The 25131-nt window shown below is 38.6% G+C and overlaps 2 protein-coding genes across 4 annotated transcripts; one reads left to right on the forward strand and one right to left on the reverse strand.

Annotated features, from left to right (window-relative positions):
* Window positions 1–196: 196 nt before the first annotated feature.
* WBP2NL (WBP2 N-terminal like) lies at window positions 197–12755 on the forward strand. Of its 2 annotated transcripts, XM_087723236.1 has the most exons (9): window positions 245–389; window positions 770–866; window positions 5182–5290; window positions 6354–6489; window positions 7494–7586; window positions 8374–8562; window positions 9602–9745; window positions 10493–10569; window positions 11125–12755. In XM_087723236.1, the coding sequence occupies exons 3-9, from the start codon at window positions 5243–5245 to the stop codon at window positions 11170–11172; spliced, it is 735 nt and encodes a 244-aa protein (XP_087579362.1). In that variant the 5' UTR covers window positions 245–389; window positions 770–866; window positions 5182–5242; the 3' UTR covers window positions 11173–12755. The 2 variants fall into 2 exon arrangements, with proteins under 2 accessions (XP_013907534.2, XP_087579362.1); XM_014052059.2 differs by lacking the exon at window positions 770–866 and having other exon boundaries at window positions 197–389.
* A 2426-nt stretch (window positions 12756–15181) lies between these two features.
* On the reverse strand, window positions 15182–25087 carry NAGA (alpha-N-acetylgalactosaminidase). Of its 2 annotated transcripts, none has more exons than XM_014052058.2 (9): window positions 24957–25087; window positions 22421–22613; window positions 21102–21276; window positions 19868–20045; window positions 19610–19704; window positions 18539–18700; window positions 17133–17330; window positions 16508–16651; window positions 15182–16062 (listed from the first exon to the last, which is right to left on the reverse strand). In XM_014052058.2, the coding sequence occupies exons 2-9, from the start codon at window positions 22567–22569 to the stop codon at window positions 15880–15882; spliced, it is 1284 nt and encodes a 427-aa protein (XP_013907533.2). In that variant the 5' UTR covers window positions 22570–22613; window positions 24957–25087; the 3' UTR covers window positions 15182–15879. The 2 variants fall into 2 exon arrangements, with proteins under 2 accessions (XP_013907533.2, XP_013907532.2); XM_014052057.2 differs by having other exon boundaries at window positions 22421–22593; window positions 24957–25081.
* Between the last annotated feature and the right edge of the window lie 44 nt (window positions 25088–25131).

The following is a 25131-nucleotide window of genomic DNA, read 5'->3' on the forward strand; positions in this document are numbered from 1 at the left end:
TAGCTATGGACGTTTTTTTTCATCCATCAAGGCTAATTGCATTGCTTATGTGCTCAACTGATCTTCCTTCTCCTCCTTCCAGAATCAATTATTTAGCCGATTACAAAGTAGGGCCGTAGTAAGCACCAGGGCGCCTTTTGCAGTCTTTCCAAGTGACCAGGAGGCGTCCGCGGGACAGGCTCCCCCACAGCCGACCGGGCGCCACGCCTCCACTCCACCGAGAGGCAGGCCTGCGCGCCGAGAGATCACGGCCGCTACGGGGCGGCTCTGCCGTATTTGGCAAGGGACGAAAGAGACGAACTGCCTCGGTCGGTGCCATTGGCCGGGAACATGGCGCTGAACAGGAACCACTTGCCCGGTGGCGGGGTTGTCCCGCCCCACGGGGAAAGGTAACCGGAGACCAAGATGGACTTGGCTGGCAAGGGGCGGCAGGGGGAAGAGTTGGGGTGGGGGGTTATTGGGTATCCTCGTGGATCGCGAAACACAGGCAGAGCGTTTCTACCCGCACGGTGTGACGGACGCCTCTAAGCCCAGCCACCTTTCCCCCTGGGGAGCCGCCTGGTTTCCTCGGCCTCGAGGGGGGCGCCTGGGCTCGAGAGTTTTTCCCATCACCCGCAGGAGGATTGTGACTTCTGCCCAAGAGGCCGTAGAAGTGTTAACCTTTCGCCGCCCCCGCCCCCCTTCTCTACAGTCTTGCCATCCCGGGACTCGGGTGGGGGGGGAGGGCGGTGATAGTAATAGCTTGTTTTGTTCTGTTCTGTTTCGACAGTCTACGCGGCCTTTAGCTCCACTTCCGGCCCGTGCGTACAGTAGTCTGGTTGTTTTATGACGTGAGCCGTAGTTGTGACACACATTTTCCTTCCCAGGTTAGGCTTCATTAAGGTCGAAATTTAATCCCGCCTTCCTCCGCTTAGGTTAGGAATAATGAGTGTATCCGGAGAACAATTTTCGTGGAGGGTAGAGAGTTAAAGAGGCTGCATTACTGAGTACAAGTTCTCTTTCCATCACAGCCTAGAGAAGTACAAACCGATAGGGAAAAGGAAATAAAGTGTGGCCCGAGATAAATTCCTGTGTTACTTTTCCCGCAGGCTCATTACCTAAAAGGAAACATGACTGCAGTAATTGGCTTCACGTGAAAACATTAATAATTTATTTGTTAAGATAGTACTGCTCAACTAATACTTTGACGAGACGAATAATTTGACTGTCATAATTATTAAACAAATGAGGGCAAATAATTTACATGTTTGACTCATCATTCTTCCTTTTGGTTTACTTTGAAATAAGACAAGCAATTATTGAAGAAAGCAGCACAAAAAGATAGTACAGCAGAGCTGCAATACTGTCAGTAGGCCTGAAAGTAAAGCCGGTATGAGTTAAACCAGAATCATGTGATTTCCACATGATCACTGGAATGCTAAATTAAAAAGCTTGGACTTGTCAACATTCTTGAGCAGTCACTATCTTTTTTTTAAAAAATCCTAAGTAAAAAAATGTTTGGGTTTTTGATGAAGATATTCAGAGTTTGGGTATCTTTCCCAATTTATATATTGCATTTTCTGAGGATTTTAAAAGGCAGCTTTTTGGACATCATGTAGTGGTAGTCTAATAGAGTTAAGTGCATGAGTTGCTATCACTAGTGTTTCCAATTCTATGTAGGGCTGAGTAGGCACTACTAGACACATCATCCAAACTAGGGTAAAGGCTCCTTTAGCCATGGCCTCCACCTGTCCCTCCAGCTGTAAGCCATGAAGCCTGGAAGAACTCCAAGTTGTAGAACTTTTGTTTAAGAGGAATGCTATTCTGTCTAGAGTTAAAACCAGAACAGAATTGTACCCCTTTCCTGTTGAACTTCACTCTATTCCAGTGTTTTTCAACCTTGGCAACTTGAAGATGTCTGGACTTCAACTCCCAGAATTCCCCAGCCAGCGAATGCTGGCTGGGGAATTCTGGGAGTTGAAGTCCAGACATCTTCAAGTTGCCAAGGTTGAAAAACACTGCGAGTCTATTCTGTGTTATCCAGACTAATAGCCTTCAGAGTCAGGAACTTCAGGTCGGTCCTGCCCAAGATGAAAATGTATAACTAGGGATCAGCTCATCAGCATACTGATGATACTTTTCTCCAAACAGATAAGATACCTTCTTTTAGCAGTTTCATGTTAGGGAGAGAAGACCAAACCCCAAGATATCGCACAAAGGACCACCCATTGGGCCAACCTGACCCATCATCACCACTGGAATTACTTTGAAAGGAGCAGAACTATTGTAAAACAGTGCCCTCAACTCCAAACTGGGCAGGTGGTCCAGAACAATACTGTGATTAACATTGTATTGAATGTTGCTGAATGGTCCATGTGGCATCTGTTCTCTCCATCCAGGTCCCTTCATAGGTTATTCACCAAACATGAAAACTGTTTCCATCTAGTGCTTTTTCTAGATTTCTGACCGAAAGGGTGTCAGGTTATGCATTTTTACTAGATGCTCTGACACCCACTTTCTTCCCCAAAAGAAAGCCTCTCAAGAGTCACTTGGTTGAGTTGGATGGCTATAGAAATTGAATAAATAAATAAATATTTCATCAAGAAGAGGAGCTTGGTGACAACAATAGTTATCCACTATCATTGGGACCAGGGAATGAGGCCGGAGCATCACTTATTCCCCAAATGAGACACTTACTGCTATCTGGATTCATCAGCCACAAATAATAGTAAAAGACATTGATCCAATTACCACTTTACACCTACTGTGACGAATCAAAAGTTATATGACTATGAATGACTTCATTTGCAAAATGTAGTGCAGAAAGACTGATTACAAGTCTTCCTGCCCACCTTTGCTCAAAACTGAACACGCTACCTATACAATGCTACTGGGCTGTAATTTATCAACAGCAAGGCCAAAGAAAGTCTGATATTATGCCACTCTTGTTTTCATTTAATAGATCTGAACAAATATCCTTACCTATTTTCAGTGAGATTCACTGTTAATCTTCCCCCAATGGTGCTCCAGATACCATTTCTGATGTTTACATCTAGAGGTCTTCAATAAACCAGAGTCCCCTGGTTTAGATGACAGAGGCTGCTTATAAGCAATTATATCAAGTAATTTATCATAATTCATCAGAATAAAAAAAGAAAGAAAATCTGTTCACACACTCATCCTTAATATTCATAAATATTTGACACATTTAGTGGGGTGCTGGGAGAATAATGGCTTGCCTTATCAGCTATTGAAATGAGAATAGATAGTTGTGTTTCATTATAATAAGATTATATGCAAGTCTGCTTGGTGCTCAACAAGCCTTGCTCTGAAATAACTGCAGAAGATTAAAGCTATAAGTTTTCAAACTAATTCAGTGCTTGTTGAAACATAACAAATCAGTCACAATTGGTTGAATTCATTCCACATTTTGGCTGACTTTGGTGGCTAGATCTAGTTATCATAGAAATAACCATAGCGTTTTATGCACAGAGAAGGAAAACTCACCTCCTCACAGTCAAAATAGTTTGGACCATCTCCTAATAGTTAACTATTCACAAAGATGAGATAAACTCAAGAATGGAGAGTTGGCAGAACAAAGCATTGGATGGCCAATTTCTGGAAAAAATAAAAGATAAAGTGGACAGTGAAAAAACTTGGTTATGGTTAACAGCAGGTACACTAAAGAAAGAAACAGAGTCACTAATCCTGGCTATGCAAGAACAAGCTATCCACAAAAATGCAATTAAGGCCAAAATCGAAAAATCTTCTGATGATGCTAAATGCAAACTTTGCAAAGAAGCTGATGAAACTGTTGATCACATACTCAGCTGCTGTAAAAAAATCATGCAGACTGTGGCACAATTCAGTAGCACAAATGATCCATTGGAATTTGTGCAAAAATTATAATATTAAAACAACAACAAACTGGTGGGAACATAAGCCTGAAAAAGTCACCGAAAATCAGATGGTCAAGATCTTATGGGATTTTCGTATACAAACAGACAAAATACTGGTGCATAATACACCAGACATCACACTGGTTGAGAAAAATAAGTTTACAATCATAGACATCGCAATAACAGGTGACAGCAGGGTCGACGAGAAGGAATATGAAAAAATCGCGAAATACTGGCCGCTGTGATACTACTACTACTACTACTACTACTACTACTACTACTACTACTACTAATAATAATAATAATAATAATAATAATAATAATAATAACGACGTCCTAGGCCCCTGGGTGGGGCCCGACTAGTAACCAATGCCAAATCCGGCGAAACAACTGTCCGCTGTGATACAATTGTATAATAATAATAATAATAATAATAATAATAATAATAATAATAATAATAATAGCTGATGAAACTGTTGATCACATACTCAGCTGCTGTAAAAAAATCTCGCAGACTGATTATAAATTGCGGCACAATTCAGTAGCACAAATGATCCATTGGAATTTGTGCAAAAATTATAATATCAAAACAGCAACAAACTGGTGGGAACATCAGCCTGAAAAAGTCACCGAAAATCAGATGGTCAAGATCTTGTGGGATTTCCGTATACAAACCGACAAAATACTGGCGCATAATACACCAGACATCATACTGGTTGAGAAAAATAAGGTCACAATCATAGACATCGCAATACCAGGTGATAGCAGGGTCGCCGAGAAGGAACATGAAAAAATCGCAAGATACCAGGACTTAAAAATCGAAATTCAACGACTATGGCACAAACCAGCAGTGGTAATTCCAGTGGTAATTGGCACACTGGGTGCTATTCCAAAAGCACTGGAATTACATTTAAAACAGTTAAAAATTGACAAAATCACCATCAGTCAAATGCAAAAAGCCGCACTGCTTGGATCTGCACGCATATTACGAAAATACGTTACGACGTCCTAGGCCCCTGGGTGGGACCCGACTAGTAACCAATGCCAAATCCGGCGAAACAACTGGCCGCTGTGATACAATTGTATAATAATAATAATAGATATTGGTGTTATCTATTCTGGGGATCATATACTCTCACTAGTGGTGTTATTTGTACAGAGGTTTATACAAAGATGAACAGAGCTACATTTTCTGGACTGAGCTTAGTAAATACTTTTTACTAAGTTGATTCTTCATCTGTATTGTCATTTTTAATAAACCTTATTAAAGATACTAATACTTCTATATTGTATCTCCTTGAAGTATTCTCAAGCACTGTAAAGATGTGGAGCTGACATTCTCTGAGATAACTGGCAGTCCAGAGATGTTCAAAGGCACTAAGAAAGGAATGGTTTTTCTGACTCCTTATCGGGTAAGTTCTGAGTGAAATCCAACTGTCCTAAGTAAAACAATGAAGTGGAAAATTTCTTCAGTTAAACTTCTAAAACAATATTCAGTTTCTGAAATGACATTTTAGCAATACATAAAGTAATACAGATTTTCTCAAAATCCTTCTCAATTTGATGTTTTTACTAGACTGGAAGTTAGCTGTGGCATCAGAAGTGAAGCCAATGGTTAGGTTTTTTTTCTTTCCTGATTTGGGTGTCTCATAGTTTAGAGGGTTATCTAAAACAAGTCATGCTTTAGTCATTTACATGCTCTGATCAAAATCCAAATTGAACTGCTTAATGCCTTCCATGTGGAAGTCTTTAAAAGACTTGAAGTCACTAAAATAGTTATAGTGATTTAGCTTTTGAAGCCAGTAACACTGTTACAATACTATTTGCATTAACAATTCATTTTCAGAAAATTTAGTGTTTTAAATATTTGAGAGTATATTATTCAAAAGATTGACTCCACTCATCTTGTGTGGACTTTAAGAATGGCCTATGAAGTTTTGATTGCAGGCCTGCTGTCAGGATCAATTAGGTTGACAAACACTACAGATGAGTTCTGCATAGCGTAGAATCCTTCTGTCTCTAGAACTACCTCCAGCTCAGAAAGAAAAATAAATACAGCTCCGTCACTATTTTAAAAATAATATTTAAAATGTTTGCTTTTGTGTATAGATTAAAAGGATTGTGTTTTGGCTTTAAATATTTTGTATATTATCTTTTTCTTTTGGTTGGTCCATACATAGTTATTGAGTTCTTTAATGAAGGCCTAAACAAGCCAAGAATCAAAAGTTACAAGACGTAAAGCTAAACCATGCTGAACAGCCTTCTAAAAATATCTATCTTGATTGATTGTATTTAAGAAAAGTGTTTTAGGATGGGTTAGCTTTGGGATGAGAAAATATAGTCCAATTTTAAAACTTAAGTTGATGATTTGATATTGATGTAAATTGCAATTATATGTTACAAGGTTTTCATTTCTGTGTGGCTTTCTTGTGCTTTTTTTTAAAAAAAAAGTGAAGGCATAAATTTGTTTTGCAGGTTATTTTTGTGTCAAAAAACAAAGACCCAATGATGTCTTTCATGATGCCATTCCACTTGGTGAAGGGATGCTCTATAGAACAACCTGTCTTTTCTGCCAATTATATCAAAGGAGTAATACAAGCAGAGCCAGGAGGTATGTGTTATCCATCAGAGAGGATTTTTTAAAAAAAAATTACGCTCTTGGAGTAATCATATGTGAAATCAAACATAAAGGTTTTGGTTTAAATTTCTTTTGTAGCTGAGAACTATACATTCACCAAAATGTCTAGCGATGCTTCTTTGTACACATATACCAATAATGAAGGTTTTTGGTAGCTATTAGGTTTACCATCCTTCATTGAATACTTATGAGAAACTTCACAATTCACTCTAACTTGATTTGGAAGAAAAAGTAAAATTGGATTTTATTTTGAAAACTTATTTTAAAGACAATTCTTTCAAATCAGATTTATATTTATTTGCAAATGTTTGCTTGCATATGGAAATAGAAAATTCTGCTTTCCTGATATAGAGTCTGGCTAAATTTCACAGCCCCTGATTAAATTCAGTGAAAACATTTGATTAGAGTTTGGAAGAAGTTATCAACTTCTGATCTTGTAAGAAGAAATAAACTTTTTACATATAAGTGTGTTTAGATGAAAGTGATGAATGAGCATTTTTAGCTGGTTATGAAAAGGGGAAAAAGCAATTTAAGTATTGCTCTTAGTTTCAAATATGTTCTCATTGAAATCTGTGCGTGATAGATGGGATATACTGTGAAGTTAGGGTTATTGGGCCATCGTCAACCCTCTCCAGAACTTTGATATAGAATGAGGTTTTGGTCCTTTTTATTTGATTTTAAAGGGTTCTTAATAACATGAGCAAGCAAATCTTACTAAGCATTTAATACACCTATTGAAAGTTGGTGGTTTATCTCTGGATTTCATGCTGAGGAACCTAGAATTGGCAAAAATGAGATGATTTCTCAAAACTGGTATAGGGAATAACCTATTATGGGAATATTTGTTAAAATTATTTCTAAATTACTTTGTAAACTGATATTGATATCAAATCATGTTCAATTTATCCCTGCTCTTGTCTTGACAACCTTTTGGGAAGCTGCCATAATTTAAGACTGTTAATGCAACTTTTTTTTAGGTGGCTGGGAAGGTCAGGCTTCATTTAAAATGAGTTTTTTCAGTGGAGGTGCTGTAGAATTCGGTCAAATGATGTTCAAGCTTGCAAGTGATGGTAAGACTTTCTTCTCATTTCTTCCCATTCCAGGCAGATAATCTAGCTGATTTCTGTTTTTTATGATAATATTTGACAGATGTACTTGCTGATAGTTCTTCAGGCATTCTTAAACCCTAATGTATGGTCAGTGCTAAATGCTGCTATTCTCACCTCCATTATATGTTTTTCATTCTTTCCAACCCAAACAGAATGTTGCAGAAAAAATTACCTAAAGAGACTTGGGCTCTTGTCTATCAGCAAGATAACTTCTCTAGACAAAATGGGCCCAGATTTGATATGGTGGAAGAAGCAAGAAAAGTAAAAACTGGATACAAAAAATGGGTTTGGATTAGGTTGGCAGCTGAGAAGAAAAACATTATGGGAAAATATTCCCCAATGGCAAATGTGCATTGGGCAGTCACTTGGAATGCTGCCTATCCCGTTCTAAGCCCCTTTTCTCCTTCAGGCACATGACCCAGAGGGAAACTGGTGCAGCCTGCCCTCTGCTTCCATGCATGCTTGCAAACACATTTTGTTACCTAGAATTAAATACAGACAGTTCCAATGACCACGGCAAGTAAACAGAACAAAGCTATATTCTGCATGCTTTCTGTAGTTTGCTTAATTTCACTATCAATTTTCACATAGAGGGCATTTCCTGCAAAAAAACAACAACAATTGTGATGGCTAAACCAATCAGATCATTTGCTTAAATTCCCTCTTATTTTGGTTGATTTAAAACGTAATTATTTAAACACCAAGATTTCATGTGCTAAATTTGGCTTATTAAATATACTATGTTTAGCTTCTAGAGGAGTACCACCTCCGAGGTTTGCCTATGGGTATGCACCACCTTTTCCTCATGTTTATGGACATCCACCAGGAGGCTACATGCCACAGGCAGCTTCTGGCGCCTATGTTTATATGCCTGCACAAATGAATGGATATGGAGTTGCCCCACAGCCTATGGGATATCCATATGCACCTCCTCCAGGTAAATTTTCAACCAAATTTATAAAATATTGTTATTCAATATTAAACTGTCTCTTTTTGTTTACCTAGGAGAGTGGTGTCAAACCCAAGGCCCAGGGGCCAAATATGGCCTGTGGGGTATTTAGATCTGGCCTGTGGGGCTGCCCTGGAAACAGTGAAGGACCAGCCAGTGAAAACGGGCTCCCAAGCTCTGTTTTTGGCTGCTATGACCTGCAACCCTCTGCCAGTGAAAACGGAGTTTGGGAGCATCGCATGTGGCACTCCCAAGCTCCGTTTTCACTGACAAAGGGTTGGAGGAGGCTGTGGCAGCCGAAAACAGAGCTTGGGAGCCCATTTTTACTGGCAGAGAGTACATGACAGATACTCCCGACAGGAGAGACTTCGGACTGGTCACACCCATCCTGGCCACGCCCACCCTGGTGCCCTGAGGTCAAACACAACCCTGATGCAGCCCTCAAAGAAAGTTTGACACCCCTGATCTAGGATAAGTTTTGGGATTCATATTCCTTTTTTTGTCTTAATTTAACCTATAAAACATTTTTTAAAAAAATTAAACATATAAATATATAAGTCTAAATATGTTGATAAAATGTAGCATTATAAAATTTACAATTATGCATGTAGATGAAATGACTTTAAAAATTATCCGGATCTGAAAAATATGAATAGCAACATTATAGAATTGCCACTAGGGAAAGGGTAATATTTAAAATGATTGAACATATTCATAGTAAATGGGATTTGCTGTAATAAAGATAGAATTAAGGTGCTATTCCACACATCCATTTCTCACAAATAATTCTGTTACTGTCCTATATATTGTATATTATATTATACAGCCAAGAGAATAATTGTAGGATTTGCACAAGAGTACCGATTGCACAGTAGTCATCTCTCTATGAATGTGTAAGTTATTTGGAAAATACTTCCGGATTGGTTTTTAAAGAAGGTACAAAGTAAGAAAAAAAAATTCTGTGAACTTGCACCAACAAAAATATATTTGTGATATGCTTGTACAAATACAGATTTTTTTTCTTTAGGCGCGTATCCACCACCTCCGGGGATGAACTCTATGTACATGGCACCTCCTCCCCCATATCCTGGCCCTTCTGGTGCTGGACCTTCAGCTCCCATTGACCCAGGGTCTACAGTTCCTAGGACCTGGACTGAACCTGGGATGCCAGGTAAGAATTTAGGATTGCTTCTGCTTAGAACTGGGTTAGTTGCATTGTGCTCCCAGGTTTTATTTTCTGGGTTTTAATTAAGTTATTTAAAGAGCAATTATTGTCATGCTGACTTATCCAAGTCGTTTTCTTTGAATTAAGTAAATGTTCTTTGAAACACCCCTCTCTTAAACATAAGTCCCCAGGCCCTTATCTTTGTACTCAAAAACTGTGCAAGATTGTGTTACTGAAATTTTGTATTAAGACTCTGGTAAGTTTAGTATTCCTTACTTTGGTTATCCACCCATCCCAACTCCCTCCTACCCAAAAGCCGAGGTCAGAAATTCTGTCTCCATCCCTTCCTATATCATCAGTGCCATTCCACTTATGGACATTTGCTACCTAAAAATTAATAAAAGGAGAGAGCCTGTGCCCTTTGCATGCAAAAATGTGACCAGATTCTGTTTTAGATATTACATATTCTATTTGATCTGCTAACTGTTGAGATATGAGAGCTGATAGATCTTGATCTTCTTCTCTGATCATTGTGGAATATTCTCTCTTTTGCCTACGCAAATATACATGGTTAATATATCTAAAAAATGATTACTATGTCTTGTCCAGAATCTTTCTTATAGAGGCTACAAATCTGTACTTTAATTTTATCTAGATAATAAGAAGACACTAGGCAGCCTATGTGAATGTGAATAGTGTTTGCATTTGCTTTAAAAGTTCTTCCTGCCTTTTTTTCTTTTATTAATGATGTAGGTGGCAATAAAGCAGCAGAGGCAACTTCCAGTGCATATTATAACCCAGCTAATCCTCATAATGTTTACATGCCCATGGTAAGGGTTTTCTCTAGAATTGTGTATGGCAGAAGATGGGGCTGAGGGAGTAATGATTGCCCACATTTTTGGGGGTGAACTATTTTATCCAAGAAAATCGGGAGAGGAAATTCTGAGAAATGAGTAATGAGTTTGGTCATAGACTAACTCTCTGATGTGCTAACTTGGTTGGATCTGAACTAACTGGTTCTGAGTTGTAATATTTGGTACAATCACTGAGTGAGAATGGAGATCCTGCAACACAATGAGGAGCAGTTTTAGCTTTGTAGTTCTAAATTTTTTGCTGTTCTGACATTTAGTTAAATAAAATTTGCAGCTAGTTACACTGAATATAATGTTAACATTATACCAAGAGCATCTGCATTTTTGCTTTCTACTATACAAACATAGTAACACTGAGAAACTTTGAGACTACATTGAATTGTCTTACACACTGTGATCCAATATTGAATAGTTTTAAGAACGCTGAGATATTTTAATAGAGGGCAGAAAAAATCCTGAAATATTTAATAGTAATGTGCCAATTTAATTAAATGTGCCCAATTTTCATTTTAGGATCAACCACCTCCTTATGCACCACCTGAGGAAAAGAAGAACAACTAACAGGAGCCTCAGCGCCACTTTCTTGTTTCTTGACTCTGAAGATTTTGCCGTTGCTGCTGCCTCTTGTTTTTTTTTAATCTCTAGACCATCCTGTGTCAGTAGCATGCATAGTATTGGATGATGTTACACCTGCTGTTAAACTTTCAGCATGGCAATACAAGAGCAGTGACAGTAGTACTTTATATGTTTTCTGTCCTGAGGGTAGGCTCTATAGCAAAACACTTTAATGTGACACAGATATTCATGAAGGAGCATTTTGGTTTCATGCATCTTTGTATCTTTAATGCCATCAATATCTGCATGGTATTTTCACTCCTTGCAGATTAATGAATAACAGGGACTTTTCAGAGACTTCGACCTTTCCTGCAAAGTAGAAAGGAAGAAAGCTTTCCACTGATTCCTAGAAATTGATATCTAAAGAGGAAGGGATCACAAGGAGGAGATCCAAAAAGTTAACCGACTCCTTTCTTTTCAGTAACTGTTGCTGCCTTCTGGTTTGCCAAATCCAACCATGCTTTAAAAATTTCACTTTCTGCCATATTGGTTCTTTGTCCCTGCGGAACGATGCCAGGTGGAAATAGTTTTACTTTATCTACATCTGAAGGAATGCACAGCAGGTTTTTCTGCTTTCAGTTTGGCTGCAGGGTTTATGTCTCTAAAACGTCTTTATGTGTCTCTAAAACATCTTCTGCCTGATGCAAGAGTAGGGCAGTGAGTCTTACTCAAATTATCTGCCCTAGCCATACAGCAGAAAGGAAAGTGGAACTGAAGCCATTTATGTGAACTGGAACCAAAGATTGGCTTTATAACTGAGAGGACTAAAATAAAATGTAATTTAGCAAACAGTATAACACCTGATCCAGAAAAAAAACATATTGGTTATTCTAAGGACAGGACTCAATTTTTGATCAGTTCATTTCTAACTAGCAGCAGCTAATACCATACTAAATATTACATCTAAAAGGAAAATACTTTTTTCTGCTACAGAAAATGGGAATTTACACTGCTGCATGTTGGTAAAGCCAGACATAGATAACAAAGTAGTTTCTCTTTGTTTAGGCCTCTATCTAGATTTAGCTGAGCTACACCATTAGGCCAGAGATAATGAGGTGGAAAAATATTAAAACTCCAAACATGAGTAAGAAACTATATTTGATAAGAGTTCTGTAATAGTATTTTTGTCCAAGCTAGGAAGAAGCAACCAATATTCTGGGTTATGTTAAGCTGTTATTTAATAATGACTTATATGTATATTCCTCTTATATGTGTTCTTAAAAGAACTATTGTTCCACTAATGTAGTGGAGAATATAATTTGCATATAGGTCACCTCTTTTTTCTTCCTTGATGTTAGGGCTTTTACTTAACAGAGAAAAAAAACTCAAGACATACTGGGGTGTTATGGATACTCATCTATTTTCCCTTTAAATGAGTTTATTATTCAGTAAAAAGTATGAAATAAACTTTTTCTAACAAATACCTTCATTCTGAACACAAAAGCATAACTATTTTCCATAACTAAATAGTTAACTCTGTTTATATTATTTTTGAATTGCACTTTAATACAGAAATATTGAAACCTTTATATTTGTGTCTGCGTTGGTATGGATGTGTGGGGGTGGGGGGATATAGTTCCTTTCTTTAAAGTATGAAAAGCTCTCCTTAACAAGATTTATTTGAATAGTGTGCCTAGTAAGGTCTTCCTTAAGCTTGACCTCCGATGACTTTATGACTAATTTATTTGGTAATAATTCAAAAGTAGTTTCCTCTTGCCTGCTTCAAACTTTGCTTACATACCAGTACATACAGTATATTCAAATCACATTCTGTATTACATGTCAGTGACCCAGACTAAATAAAACTTTTTAAATGAAACTTACAAAGTAGAATTACAATATAGAGCACAAAAAATAAAGCACCCAAGATTTTAAAAAATGTACAATCATGTTTGTACTATTTTGCTATCAGCAATATGTGAGTTTTATAGGCTGCAAAAATAAACTTTTCAAGTCCCAGTTAATGTTTAGAGATCAAGTTAAATAGATGCTGTGACCTAAACCTTGGCAAGAGTTAGTTTCTTGTCAAGACTAACGTACAATATTAAACTGCCATCTCAGATATCTGTTGATGGTACTTTCCATACAAGGCCTTGTCTTGCCATGGCATTCCTGCTTCACCTTCCCAGGTCTACTGCTGCCTTAAGCATTTTCTCAGCAGTTCATCTTTGGGGGCCATCTTACTGATGTATTCTGACCCCCTCCTCCGTTCAGTAACGAATGCCAAGACAAGCTTAACTGGAATGTACTTTAATTAGCAAAACACCAAAACCTCGGTGGCTGAAAGCCAAGCATGACAAACAGATAAGATCCTTGGCAGCAACTCAGACAAACTCAGGCAGCAATAAACACAGATAAGGCTTGGCAGCAATCCAGCCTGCCAAGCTCACAGTACTGTCCTCCGACATTCACTCCTGCGTTGACTTCTACAAAGATGGTCATGTGCACAAGTAGATTTTATAGTCTGGAGAGGAGCCTAGTGACCACCAGCTGAGTACAATCACCTCCTGTAATTGCGTAATTGTTCCTGACGCCTAGTAGCTCTTCGATGGCGTGCATCCAGGAACAACTCACTGCTGGCTTCTAGATCACTCTCCCTTGTCTCCTCCCCACTGGTTCAAGGCTCGGGCGCCAGCTGGTGGCCAATCAGTCTCTCTGTGCCCTGCTTGGAGTCAGAACCCTGTCCAGGGTCCTCCACATCCTCCAGAGCTGACTCATAGGGCCCCTCGCTGTCGGAGTCTGGTGGCAGCTCCAACAGTTCCTGCTGGGCCACAACATTGATGTATTTGTGGATGCTCTGAGTTTCATCCAGGACAGCAGTTTTGACACTTGCTAGACTTTGCCCACCCTCTTTCAGGTTAGTGTACAATTTCTGCATGATGGGCTTGGAGTGGAAACCTCTGTAAATTTTGAGGAACTTTAAGGTATTCACACTGGCAGCTTCCATATCCTTTGGCCAGCTCACTATACTGGAAGAGTAAATGATTAGAGCAGAGCATACATATTGACGGCATGGATTTACCTATTGATCTGGCTGTTCAGAATCTATCTTATCCTTGGTGGTACTTTGATGTTGCTGTCTTCCTTTCCTCATCATGGTTCTCATGTGACTGGGATACCAAGGTGCCTGAACTGGCCTGAATGCCTTCTGTTTAGCCCACTGGGAGTTTCACCTCAGTTGAAACTACTTTCCCTCTCTTGACGACCATCCACTGGTCCATGGCCTGTTAGGAACTGGGCTATCCAAGCAGCAGGCAAGCAAGAGAAGCTTCATCTGCACACACACATGGGATCTAGGTTGCATGTGAAGCCCCCACCCCGCATGTGGAAGAATTGTCTTTCACAAAACTGGTCCCTGGTGCCAGAAAGGTTGGGCACTGCTGTCCTACAGGATCTTAGTCCTCTTATTCTCCATGACCTCCTGCAGGATCTCTCATTTGGACTTCAATCTTTTCCATATACTGTGCACATGTTCTTGCACACAATGCTACTCGTTGTGTCACTCAATATATGCTATTTCTGCCAGCATCTTACATCTTAGGTCTCTGCATAATTTGCACCTCGAGTCTTATCTAGTGTGGTAAATCCTTGCTTCTATGGATCTAGTGCTTAATGCCTGTTCTTGTGCTGCTATGATCAGTACCTCAGTGTTGCCTTTTAATCTACACACACACACACACACACACACACACACACACTCTTGCATGGCATGCTGTCCATGTTTTTCTGCTATAAAAGAAATAACCTAAATAGTAGTTTCTAGATAAATACTATCACAGTACTAAAAGTAGCTTATTGAATAGTGAGGTGGATAAAACTGAGCGAACTTATTTTGGTAATCTCCAGATGTGATAGATTATATTTTGGCTGGCAATTCTGGGATTCAGTTACATCAAAGATACAGTATGTGACTAGGAAAAAAGTACAAGAAAAAATAAATCACAGAATTAGCAGACACTTTGGAATTGTATTCATTTTTAATCAAATCATTTCTGAAACAATAATCTTTATTCAAAACCTGATTTAAAAATATAAACATCTGAACATATGGTGATAAAACAGCCCCCAAAGAGTTATTTATAACAAAAGAATAAAAATTATAAAAATCCTGGAAAATTAAGTAAGCCAGCCAGAGAAGCTACTATAGAAGAAATGCTAGAACCCTAACAAAAAGAATTTTTGTAATTATTTCAATTACTGACATAATTGAAATCATTACAAGCAAATACCTATAGTGCTATAGTTTGAAATTCTGTACATTAAAGGACAATTCCAGTTCAATTTTGGAATCCAAGAATTTATATATTTCAGTGACCTATAGGAATTTCCTTATACAAAACATAAGATTTTTTTTCTTATGCTTATACTTATAAATGGACAATCGGCTTCTGGTTGATTATCTCAATGCATGTGACCATCATTAGTAGTCTAATCTCTATATTCTTATTTATGTCTACTTAGAAGTATTGGATTACATACTAGTGAACTAATAGCATCTCCGTTGTGTGTAGAGGTAGATCTCAATTTGTATATTGTGTAAAACTGCTATCCTACACAAACCATTTCCGTCCCTCTGTTGAAGTACCACAAGGGTACCAATAGGGAATGGTGAATCCTTAACAGCTTTCCAAGAAGTTATTCAACTACTGGCTGTCACAGATTAAAGGGACTGAATTTCTTTGCTTTAATTTGCTGCTTTATGAAGTTGAAAGGCTGCTCCAGGTTCATTGTTGGGTACAGATACCACATGACTACTCCAGAAGGATTAATCACCACTGTGAAGTTGGTAGTAATCTTCAGGTCACTGATTATTTCATTGGTGTAGACATCCTGTGCCTAGCAAAAACAAAGGCAAGTAAATGGATAAATGATCATATGTGCATCTCCTATGGAACTACTCTCATATTCTAGTAGCTGTTCCATAGCAATGATTTATCCCAATGAAAAATACTAAAACTTAATTGCTGAACCAACATGAATTCTAAAGTCTTAAAATAGTAAATAATCCTGTTGCTCTTCCATCACAAATGAATGGTAGTGTTGGAGGGAGGGGTGGAGTTTTGGCTTTATGATTTGTTTTGCTATGTTTAGTTTTATCACTCCAGGAAATAACCTGATTATTAAAGGGTTTTTTTTAATATTAAAATTCAATAACATGGGGAAAATATATATATAAGCAGCACTGTAGTGTTTGAGATTGTCAGCTTGTCATCCCCCTCTCCCATAAAAAGTTTTCAGTAATGGAGAGGAAGACCACATACAGGTGGTGTTTTTTACTTACTTCGTAGACAGCATTCGCTGTAAAATTGAGCTGTGCAAGGGAAGTTGTATAGCGATATGGCATATCAGTTCTCCGACTAAAGAAAACCAGAGCACTGGATGCGTAGGAAAGGGGCCGCAGAAATACTTCAATTTGAGATTTCTCCTATAAAATCAGATTGAAAAAGCACATTCTTCTAAAGGAAATCTTTCCCAGGACATAAACAGGAAATGATGATGTTGTCATATAGGAAAAGACAATTCTTCAACTGCAATTGTTATGAGTTATGGAGCTCATACTCAATCTAAACCAATTCATAGTGCTGTAATTTGGGCCAAAAACACCATGGGGAACACCATATACACACAGGCTTCCTACCCTTCTTTCTTCCAGATAAATTAAGAAAACAAGAATGACAATGGATCTGGAGTATGCCAGATTGCTGAACGATAATATCAGCTCCTTAGAAGAGAGGAGCATGAATGTTCAATAATAAATAATGTTCAATAATAATAAATTCAGTAATAAATAATAAATATCCTTGGCTAATCTAGGCTTCCCACATAAGAGGAGCAAAAAGAAGGAATATACACTCTTCAGTTCCAGGGATTCACATAAGGTTCTCCAGACACTTGGTCTTCATTACCTGAAGGATTCTACGTCCTTGAATTCCCAGGGGATCTTGGTTAATTGTAATCATCCGTTTGTTTTGTAGAATCTCCTTGGCACTTTCAGAAATGACACGGAGGTCTGTGGACATGAAAAGAGGAGCAGCCATAATTGTCCATAAGGCCATCTGGGACTTGGACTGTTCAAGGCTCAGACCAAAGTTTCCAATGATTAGCTGCAGGACAAAGAAGAGGTTAACCCAATGGTGGATAATAAAGTCAAGAATGAAAGCAAAAGAAAACAAGAGCTGCATATGGACTGATTCCAAGATAACTTGTTGAATAAAAGTAACTTTTTATTTGTTATTAGTATTATTATTTTTATTAATTTAACCATATGCTAAATAAATAACTATGTAGGTTCCTAATTCCTCAATTTTCTTCCCCAATTTTCTTCTACAAGAAAGTTTAGGAAATAATATCAAGGCTGAGTTAATTGCAATATCCCACTGGACAAACAGACATAACTACAGGTAGTCCTTGATTTACAACAGTTCATTTAGTGACCGTTCAAAGTTACAACAACACTGAAAAAAGTGAGTTATGACCATTTTTCACACTTACAACCATTGTGGCGTCTCCATGGTCACATGATCAAAATTCAAATGCTTGGGAACTAACTCCTATTTATGACAGTTGCAGTGTCCTGGGGTCATATGATCACTTTTTGAGACCTTCTGACAAGCAAAGTCAATGAGAAAGACTGATTCACTTAACAACCATGTTACTAACTTAACAACTACAATGATTCACTTAACAACTGTGGCAAGAAAGGTAAAACAGAGCAAAATTCATTTAACAAACATCTCATTTAGCAACAGAAATTTTGGCTCAATAGTGGTCACAAGTCAAAGACAACCTGTATTAAGTGCTGCATCCTAGGGATGTCAGTTTTCTAATCTAAACATTAAATGCAAAAATTATTAAATTAATGAGGGTAGCAGGGGATAACGAAGCTTTAAAAACTAAAACAAAAATCCATACATAAGCAAAACAAGCTATATTTTCAAAGGACCGCAGGGTATCTGAATCAATATTATATATAGCTACTTATGCTTTCAATGTAGCATATTTTTTGCAAAAATTAGCAATATATGCCCATTTGTATGGATTATTTTACTAATAGAATTCAGGTTTTCTGTGGTATTTCTAGTATAGGTTATACTCACTGAGATAAAAATAATGAGTATGTGCAGCAAATGTAAGAATATAACACAAATGGTTTATCTACTTAAATTACCTGCAAGAGTTGAAAACAAGGTGAAAGAACATGTAAATTCCTGCCAGCAGTCAACTTCATTAGCTTTTTTCTAGCTTTAGCATTCCAAAGACAGCCTCTCTCACCCACTTAGCTTTCATATTATCCTCTTCAGCTCAACATTACCATGTCAGGGTCATTCCAATGGCCAGGGCCAGCTGCTGGCTGAAGTACATCCTGATTCTTTGAGAACCAATCCACAATGGAGAGGACACTATCCCAAGAGTCTTGTATGTCACCAAAGTTTCTCCAGAGATTGCATATATTTGCTAAAAGTGTATAGTTAACCTAAAACAAAAAAAAATGCATGAAACAGAATAATTAGTCAACTTGATTTAATCTTTTGGAAATGATCATCAATTTACATCATTTTGGCTACTCTGGATGTATTTAATATATGGGGGAAACATTGTATATATTGGAAAGAAGAAAACCCAAGTTAAACAATTAGTTTTAATTACTTTGCTATCCAACTAAAACAGGAGTGTGAAACTCAAGGCCCATGGGCCAGATTGGATCCACAATGTGGTCAGATCCGGCCCGCGGGGCTGTCCTGGTCTACCCAATGTGAAGAGGAAAGAGCTGGCCAGCATGGCTTCAGCCTGGTCTGCCCTATACGAAGAGGAAACATGCCAGCAGTTTAGGGAATGGCATCAAGATGGCCATGCCCACCCAATTGGCCATGCCCACCAAGTCGCCCACACCTAGTGGGCCCCCGAGGTTAACCACAGCCCTGATGCAGCCCTCAATGAAACTGAGTTTGACACCCTGAACTAAAGCAGCACAGTTGTGTCACCATAGCAAAGAAAAGTGGATAGAACTTCTCAAAGGTTGTGTTAAGAGAATAACTATCACTCATAATTACAGTATCACTGTATCATTAATGATTAACAAACTATGTAATATCCAATAGCATTACATTATTATGTAGTACTACATGTAGTAATAAGCTTGTTAATAATTAATTACTGCTTCAGCCAATTAAAACATTGTGCCAACAGATCTAGGTGGACTGATGCTAAACCTCAATATAAGATTAAAGAAGTGTGTCTCATGCAAATTAAGTAAGTGCTTTTATGGATCCCAGGTAACACCAAATTGTTAAAATGTAATGCAAAACCTTTATTTAAAATTCTGAAGAAGTTCAAGGGACAGAAGCTTTAAGGTCAGCCCCATCCTTCCTGAAATACAACTCACTGCAGGTGGGAGTCCCCCTTGATAGGCTGGCCAACTGCAGGAATAGGCAATGGGATGACCTGTTGCATTCAGGGCCTTGGACATTCTAGGATAACCTTTAGAAAACAAGAACAATTATCCATTTGAGTTAAAGTCAGAATTTATACCAAATTATTTTAGCTGGTTAATGCGTAATATAATTAAATTAAAATATTTTAGCAACTTTTGGTACCCTGACAAAAGAAGCAGAAAGAGGCATGCTAAAGCCATGAACTTTACCTTGGGCCTGTTCATCTGATGATGAGTAGCAACCATCTAGTTTCAGCATGTCCACTCCCCATTGTGCAAACGTTAAAGCATCTTGTTCAGTACAATTTAATGTAGTGCCCGGGTAACCTGCACAAGTATGGGTGCCTAGATCACCATAAATGCCAAGTTTCAGACCCCGTGAATGAACCTGGCAAAATATGTCATGACTTGTGAGATCAAGACAGAAGACCCATGAAAATTCTATACAATGGAGGAAACAGTAGAAACATTGTTATTGTTGGTATTGGTGAGCGTCTTTTTTAAATAACTTCCTCAAAGGTTCAGCTTCTCCTCTTTCTCATCATTTGCATATTATCTCAACAATTTTGGTTTAAATTGAAATTGGTTACTGGAAAAGTAGTTACCTAATGAGTAGGATGTTAAAACTATGAATAACTAGTTACCCAAACAAACTCCCCAAGGATGAACTCTTCTTTTGCAGTATGTAAATTTGTAAGTTTCCACCAATGGAAAGATACAAATGTGAACTAGATAGAACATTCATACAACAATATTTATTGTGTGATAGCATTTTCCCCATTTTATAAGGATAGAAACATTTCTGCTGACTGATTGGCCAGTTCAAATTATTCTTCTACCAGTCATTGCATAAGATGATAGACAGAAAAAAATTAAAAGGTATGTTTCATTATTGCTTCTTACTCAACGGCCAACCCTTTCTTTTCCAATCTAATCCTTTTCAGATATGTTGGCTTTAAATCCTCTCATCCTTATTCAGCACAGTCATTCACTATGCTGGAAATGTGCTAGGAGTACTGACGGTCCGAATATCTGGAGGGTACCAAGCTGGACGGCACAATAGAAAACTGATGAGCTTTTCAAAAATATCTGTTGCCAAGGACTATGTTTGAAAACATAAGAGTTTGAATTGGCAGAATAATCTGGTGGTTTAGATGCAGAGTTTCTTGCCCAACAACATGGCCCTCTGGATGTTCCTCACTGGGTAACTTTGAGCAAAAGTTATCAGCTCAACTTACTGTACAATTCCAGGTCTATGGCTGTAAATTGGCCAGAGCTGAAAAATCTTCTACAGCAATTAAGAATCAAGCCCTTGATCTTTTGGAGAATTCATAAAGTTCCCCTGGAATTTCTCTGGAATGTTGTCTAAGCGTTTGATTTTTTTTTTAAAAAAATCATAGCTGGATCACTTGATCTCACTCTCACCTTAGAAATATTCACTTACATAATCTGCCAAGGCTTTGATCCCTCTGGGAAACCTCTCAGGATCCGGAATCAGATGTCCCGTCATATCCCGCTTCTTTGCCATCCAGCAATCATCGATATTGACGTACTCGTAGCCCAGCTCCCTCCAACCATCCATTGCCAGATGGTCCGCCATTTCCATGAAGAGAGTCTCACTGTCCCACAAATGGAAAATCAGTTTATAAGGAAACAAGAACAACAAGCCAAGTGGACAATGAGGAATAACCGTTGGGAACTATCAGCCATAAAAATTACTATTCGGACAATGTCAGGCTTCACACTCCACTGACATAATCTGCCAGAGTCAAGCAGTAGTTTATTCTCCACAATAGATAAAAAAGGTTCATTTCTCTGTCAGATCCCCACTACCACTCTTTCATACTTAATATTTCGCTGCAATAATCTGGAAGTAAAATTAAGATTCCTACCATATTATGTTTTCATCAATGCTCTTCCTTATGGACAGGATCCTCCTGTTTTCTTAAAAATATGCCTCATTCAACCAATGTCACTATGAGAATAAACTAAAAGCTTGTAGGCTGGCCTCTTTTATTGGTTCTTGTCAAACAACTACATGTTTGTATACTGCGGTACAAGGTAATTAGTGATTTCCTCATATGTTTTAATTTTCATTAATATTTTTAGATAGCAAAACGATTTAGCACTCTTTTCTCAACTGCACAATGAGAAAATTGCCATATTTTTCGGAGTATAAGACACACTAGAGTATAAGACGCACCAAGATTTTGAAGAGGCAAATTAAAAAAAAAGTTTTTGCACTCTGCAAACCTCCCAAAACCGGCCCATTTTTCGTGAAAACAGGCCCATTTTTTTGTCAAAAAAATTGGCATGAATAGCCTTTAGGAGGCTTGTAGAGTGCTCCTGGGGTTTGGTGCTGGTGGGGGTAAAAATAAGCAAAAAATGGCCAGGAGCACTCTGGAAGCCTCCAGGAGCACTCTGGAAGCCTCCTAAAGTCTATGCACGCCCATTTTGGTGAAGGGGGTGGGTTTTGGGAGGCCAAAAATGCTGTATTCAGTGTGTAAGACACATCCAGATTTTCAGCCTCTTTTCTGAGGGGAAAAAGGTCCGTCTTATACTCCGAAAAATAAGGTAAACTACAGTTTGGCAACAAAATTCAGAGAAGCATGAGGACTTTTAGGGGAGGCAGATGCCTTCCTGGAGCTTCAGATGTTCTACGTTTCATGCCATCCCTCATCTTGAATCCCAGGATTTTGAAACCAAGGAACATATCTGGAAAAAGATTGGATTTTGTACCGTTTCCAAGGTTCTTCCACTCACCTGATACAATTATGGGGATCTGCCTTGCAATCAATATTACAACGAAAGCGCTCCCAAGCAAGCCACCCCATTGGGGGTGTTCTCATAAGTCCATTCTCCAAAGCCAGGGAGAAGGCATGGAGTAGAAGAAGGAAGATAACACATTTCATGACCGTGGATGTGAGGGATGACCACTGCAAAAGAGATGGGCAGACTGGGGCAAAAACATAATGAAATATCACTTTCTACTGTTTTCATTCTGCTCCAATTCCTTCTTCACCTATATCTAATGAGGTTAAATATTTATAAGCCTTCAGTTCCACCTGCACCCTTTTTTATTTCTTATATACAATAGTGAAATGTTGAAATCTTCAATTACATAGTTACCTTTTTTGCCTTGAACCTGGAATCTATTGTTATCATCTTCTGAACAATGGAACCAGTGATGGGATTCAAATAATTTAACAACTGGTTCTCTGCCCTAATGAATTCTTCCAACAACCAGTTCATCAAATTGCTCAGAAAGTTAACAACCGATTCTCCCGAAGTGGTGCGAACTGGCTGAATCCCACCACTGAACGGAATACCTTACACAATCAAAACATTCATATCACCAAACTAAAATTTTATAAGTTGTCATTAAGTCCTTGCCCTTTTTTTCTTTCCTTTGAGTGAATTTTGATCTTGGTAACTGCCTGGATTAGTGCCTGAAATTTTCTTGCAGGCAAGATTTTTGGAAATATGTTGCCATTGCCATTCTAGGATCTTTTCTAAGAGACAATAACTGGCCCAAAGTCATCCAGTTGGTTTCGTGCCTAAGGTAGGATTAGAACTTAGAACCTCTGGTTTCTAGCCTGGTGCTTTAACCACTGCACCAAATTGACTCTCTCCTGCATATTATTTTAAATTTTATCACTGATTTTAAGAGCACTGTTGGTATACATTTAGTCGTTAAAGAAATTTATATAGCTGCTTATCCAAAATAACTCTGGGCAGCAAACCAAATGCAAACACAATACAATAAAACAATCTTTTCAAACAATAAACTACAGCCCTGGTAGAAGCTCACATCCATCTACCAACCATCCTATGCCAGCTCTGCCTCAATTTACTTTGTAAAACAGTGCTTCAACCGGTACTGTTCCATTTCATACTATAATGCCACTAGTTGCCATCAGTGCAATGCTCTATTCTTTGGAGATCTTATATATAATCCACATGGTCTTTTATCGCTCTTATTTGGGACTTAAGTATCTGAGAATGACCCACCCAATTTGCAGGAGGAATTCAGCAAACTTGTATGACAACAATTGAAAATGAAACTGACTCTGGATCCCACTTACCCTTCCCTGTTTCACACCACAACACACGCACACACAAGTTCCCAGTGTTGCATTCTGGGACTCATGCTTCTGTTAGAGCAGGATCCTGAAGCACACACAGTGATGGAAGCAAAATTACAGAGCATTCCTAACTAGCATCTATGACACTACACTCATAAAGAAGATGCTGAATCCACAGGCTCACTAAATTAAGTGCTCTACATCTCTGTGGACTTCATGAAATGACACAGCCCAGCACTTTCAAGTCAGGAAAGTTGGCTTATGGCAGGGTAATTAGCATGTAGCAATTCCCAGGTTCACTATCTGACATCTGCCATGAAAGAATCTCAGATACCACAGCCAGAGGAAGTCTTTTGCAAGGCCTCTGGAGAACTTCTTTCAATCATGTGATAGTTTTCACTAAGATAAATCTTATGTGCTCAGCGTTAAGTAGCTTCATATGAATAATTGAAACCTTTCTGGGATGTGCAGATAAGATGCATTACACACAATGTTCTTGTTTGGGATGAAACAGACTTGCAACACCTGGCCCAGCTGGACCTGGTTAGTATCTGGATGGGAAACCATTAGATGGGCTAACCCAAGGCTGAAATTCAGCAGGTTCTGGAGAACTGGTAGCGGAAATTTTGAGTACTTTGGAGAACCGGCAAATACCACTTCTGACTGGCCCCAGAGTGGGATGGGAATGGAGATTTTGCAGTATCCTTCCCCTGCCACACCCACCAAGCCATGCCCACAGAACCGGTAGTAAAAAATTGAATTTCACCACTGGGCTAACCTGAAAGTTTAAAAAATCATGAAGGAAGACAATAGATTTTTTTTTTGCAAACTGTTGTCAAATCTATCGTTGTGGCCACGAATTTCCCAGGAAACCGTCCTCCCTTCTTCCCACCACCCTTCCTTTTGCCCGTGGCTGCTGTAAGCCAACTTCCGCGTTTCCAAAGAAGCCTTATTCTGGATGCATCAAGACATTGGAGGAAATGTGTAAATTCGGTATTTATCATTTAATGAAAACATATTTCATTGATGGCACAAACGGCCTAAATTAATTCAAATCTATAACTGTAACCGTAATCAGTAAGTACTCCGGAACAATGATTCGTTTTTCTGTTCATTTTCATACAATGCAATCTTTGATCAGACAAAAGAGAGAGAAAAAGACTATTCTCCATCCCGACCGCCATCCAAACTTCAAGACAGATCGGGACACTTACGCTATCAGACATTAAGCTGCAACCAGCGCTGCATCAGCCGCAACCGAAAGCCTGCAAGTCGCTCGCTTCCCTGGCACAAGGGCAGCTAATCACGTGCTCACTTCCGGCCTTCCACCGATCAGCTGATCCCTTGGATCGCTCCCTAGTTACAGCCGATAAGTTGCTGATCTCAGCG

Source organism: Thamnophis sirtalis, unplaced genomic scaffold (genome assembly GCF_051295495.1).
Source record: "Thamnophis sirtalis isolate CommonGarterSnake01/CBP01778 unplaced genomic scaffold, rThaSir2_p1.2 scaffold_9, whole genome shotgun sequence".
NCBI classification, from domain to species: domain Eukaryota; kingdom Metazoa; phylum Chordata; class Lepidosauria; order Squamata; family Natricidae; genus Thamnophis; species Thamnophis sirtalis.

Excerpts from the sequence above, each read along its gene's own strand:
- NAGA (XM_014052057.2), bottom strand. Across the intron at positions 17,331-18,538 it reads ATTGGAATGACCCTGACATG|CTAATCATTGGAAACTTTGG; the intron begins GTAATGTTGAGC and ends TTTGTCCTGCAG. Across the intron at positions 16,652-17,132 it reads AAGGACGTAGAATCCTTCAG|GAGAAATCTCAAATTGAAGT; the intron begins GTAATGAAGACC and ends CTGATTTTATAG.
- WBP2NL (XM_014052059.2), top strand. The coding sequence starts at position 331 with ATGGCGCTGAACAGGAACCACTTGCCCGGTGGCGGGGTTGTCCCGCCC. Across the intron at positions 6,490-7,493 it reads AATACAAGCAGAGCCAGGAG|GTGGCTGGGAAGGTCAGGCT; the intron begins GTATGTGTTATC and ends ACTTTTTTTTAG. Across the intron at positions 10,570-11,124 it reads ATAATGTTTACATGCCCATG|GATCAACCACCTCCTTATGC; the intron begins GTAAGGGTTTTC and ends TTTTCATTTTAG.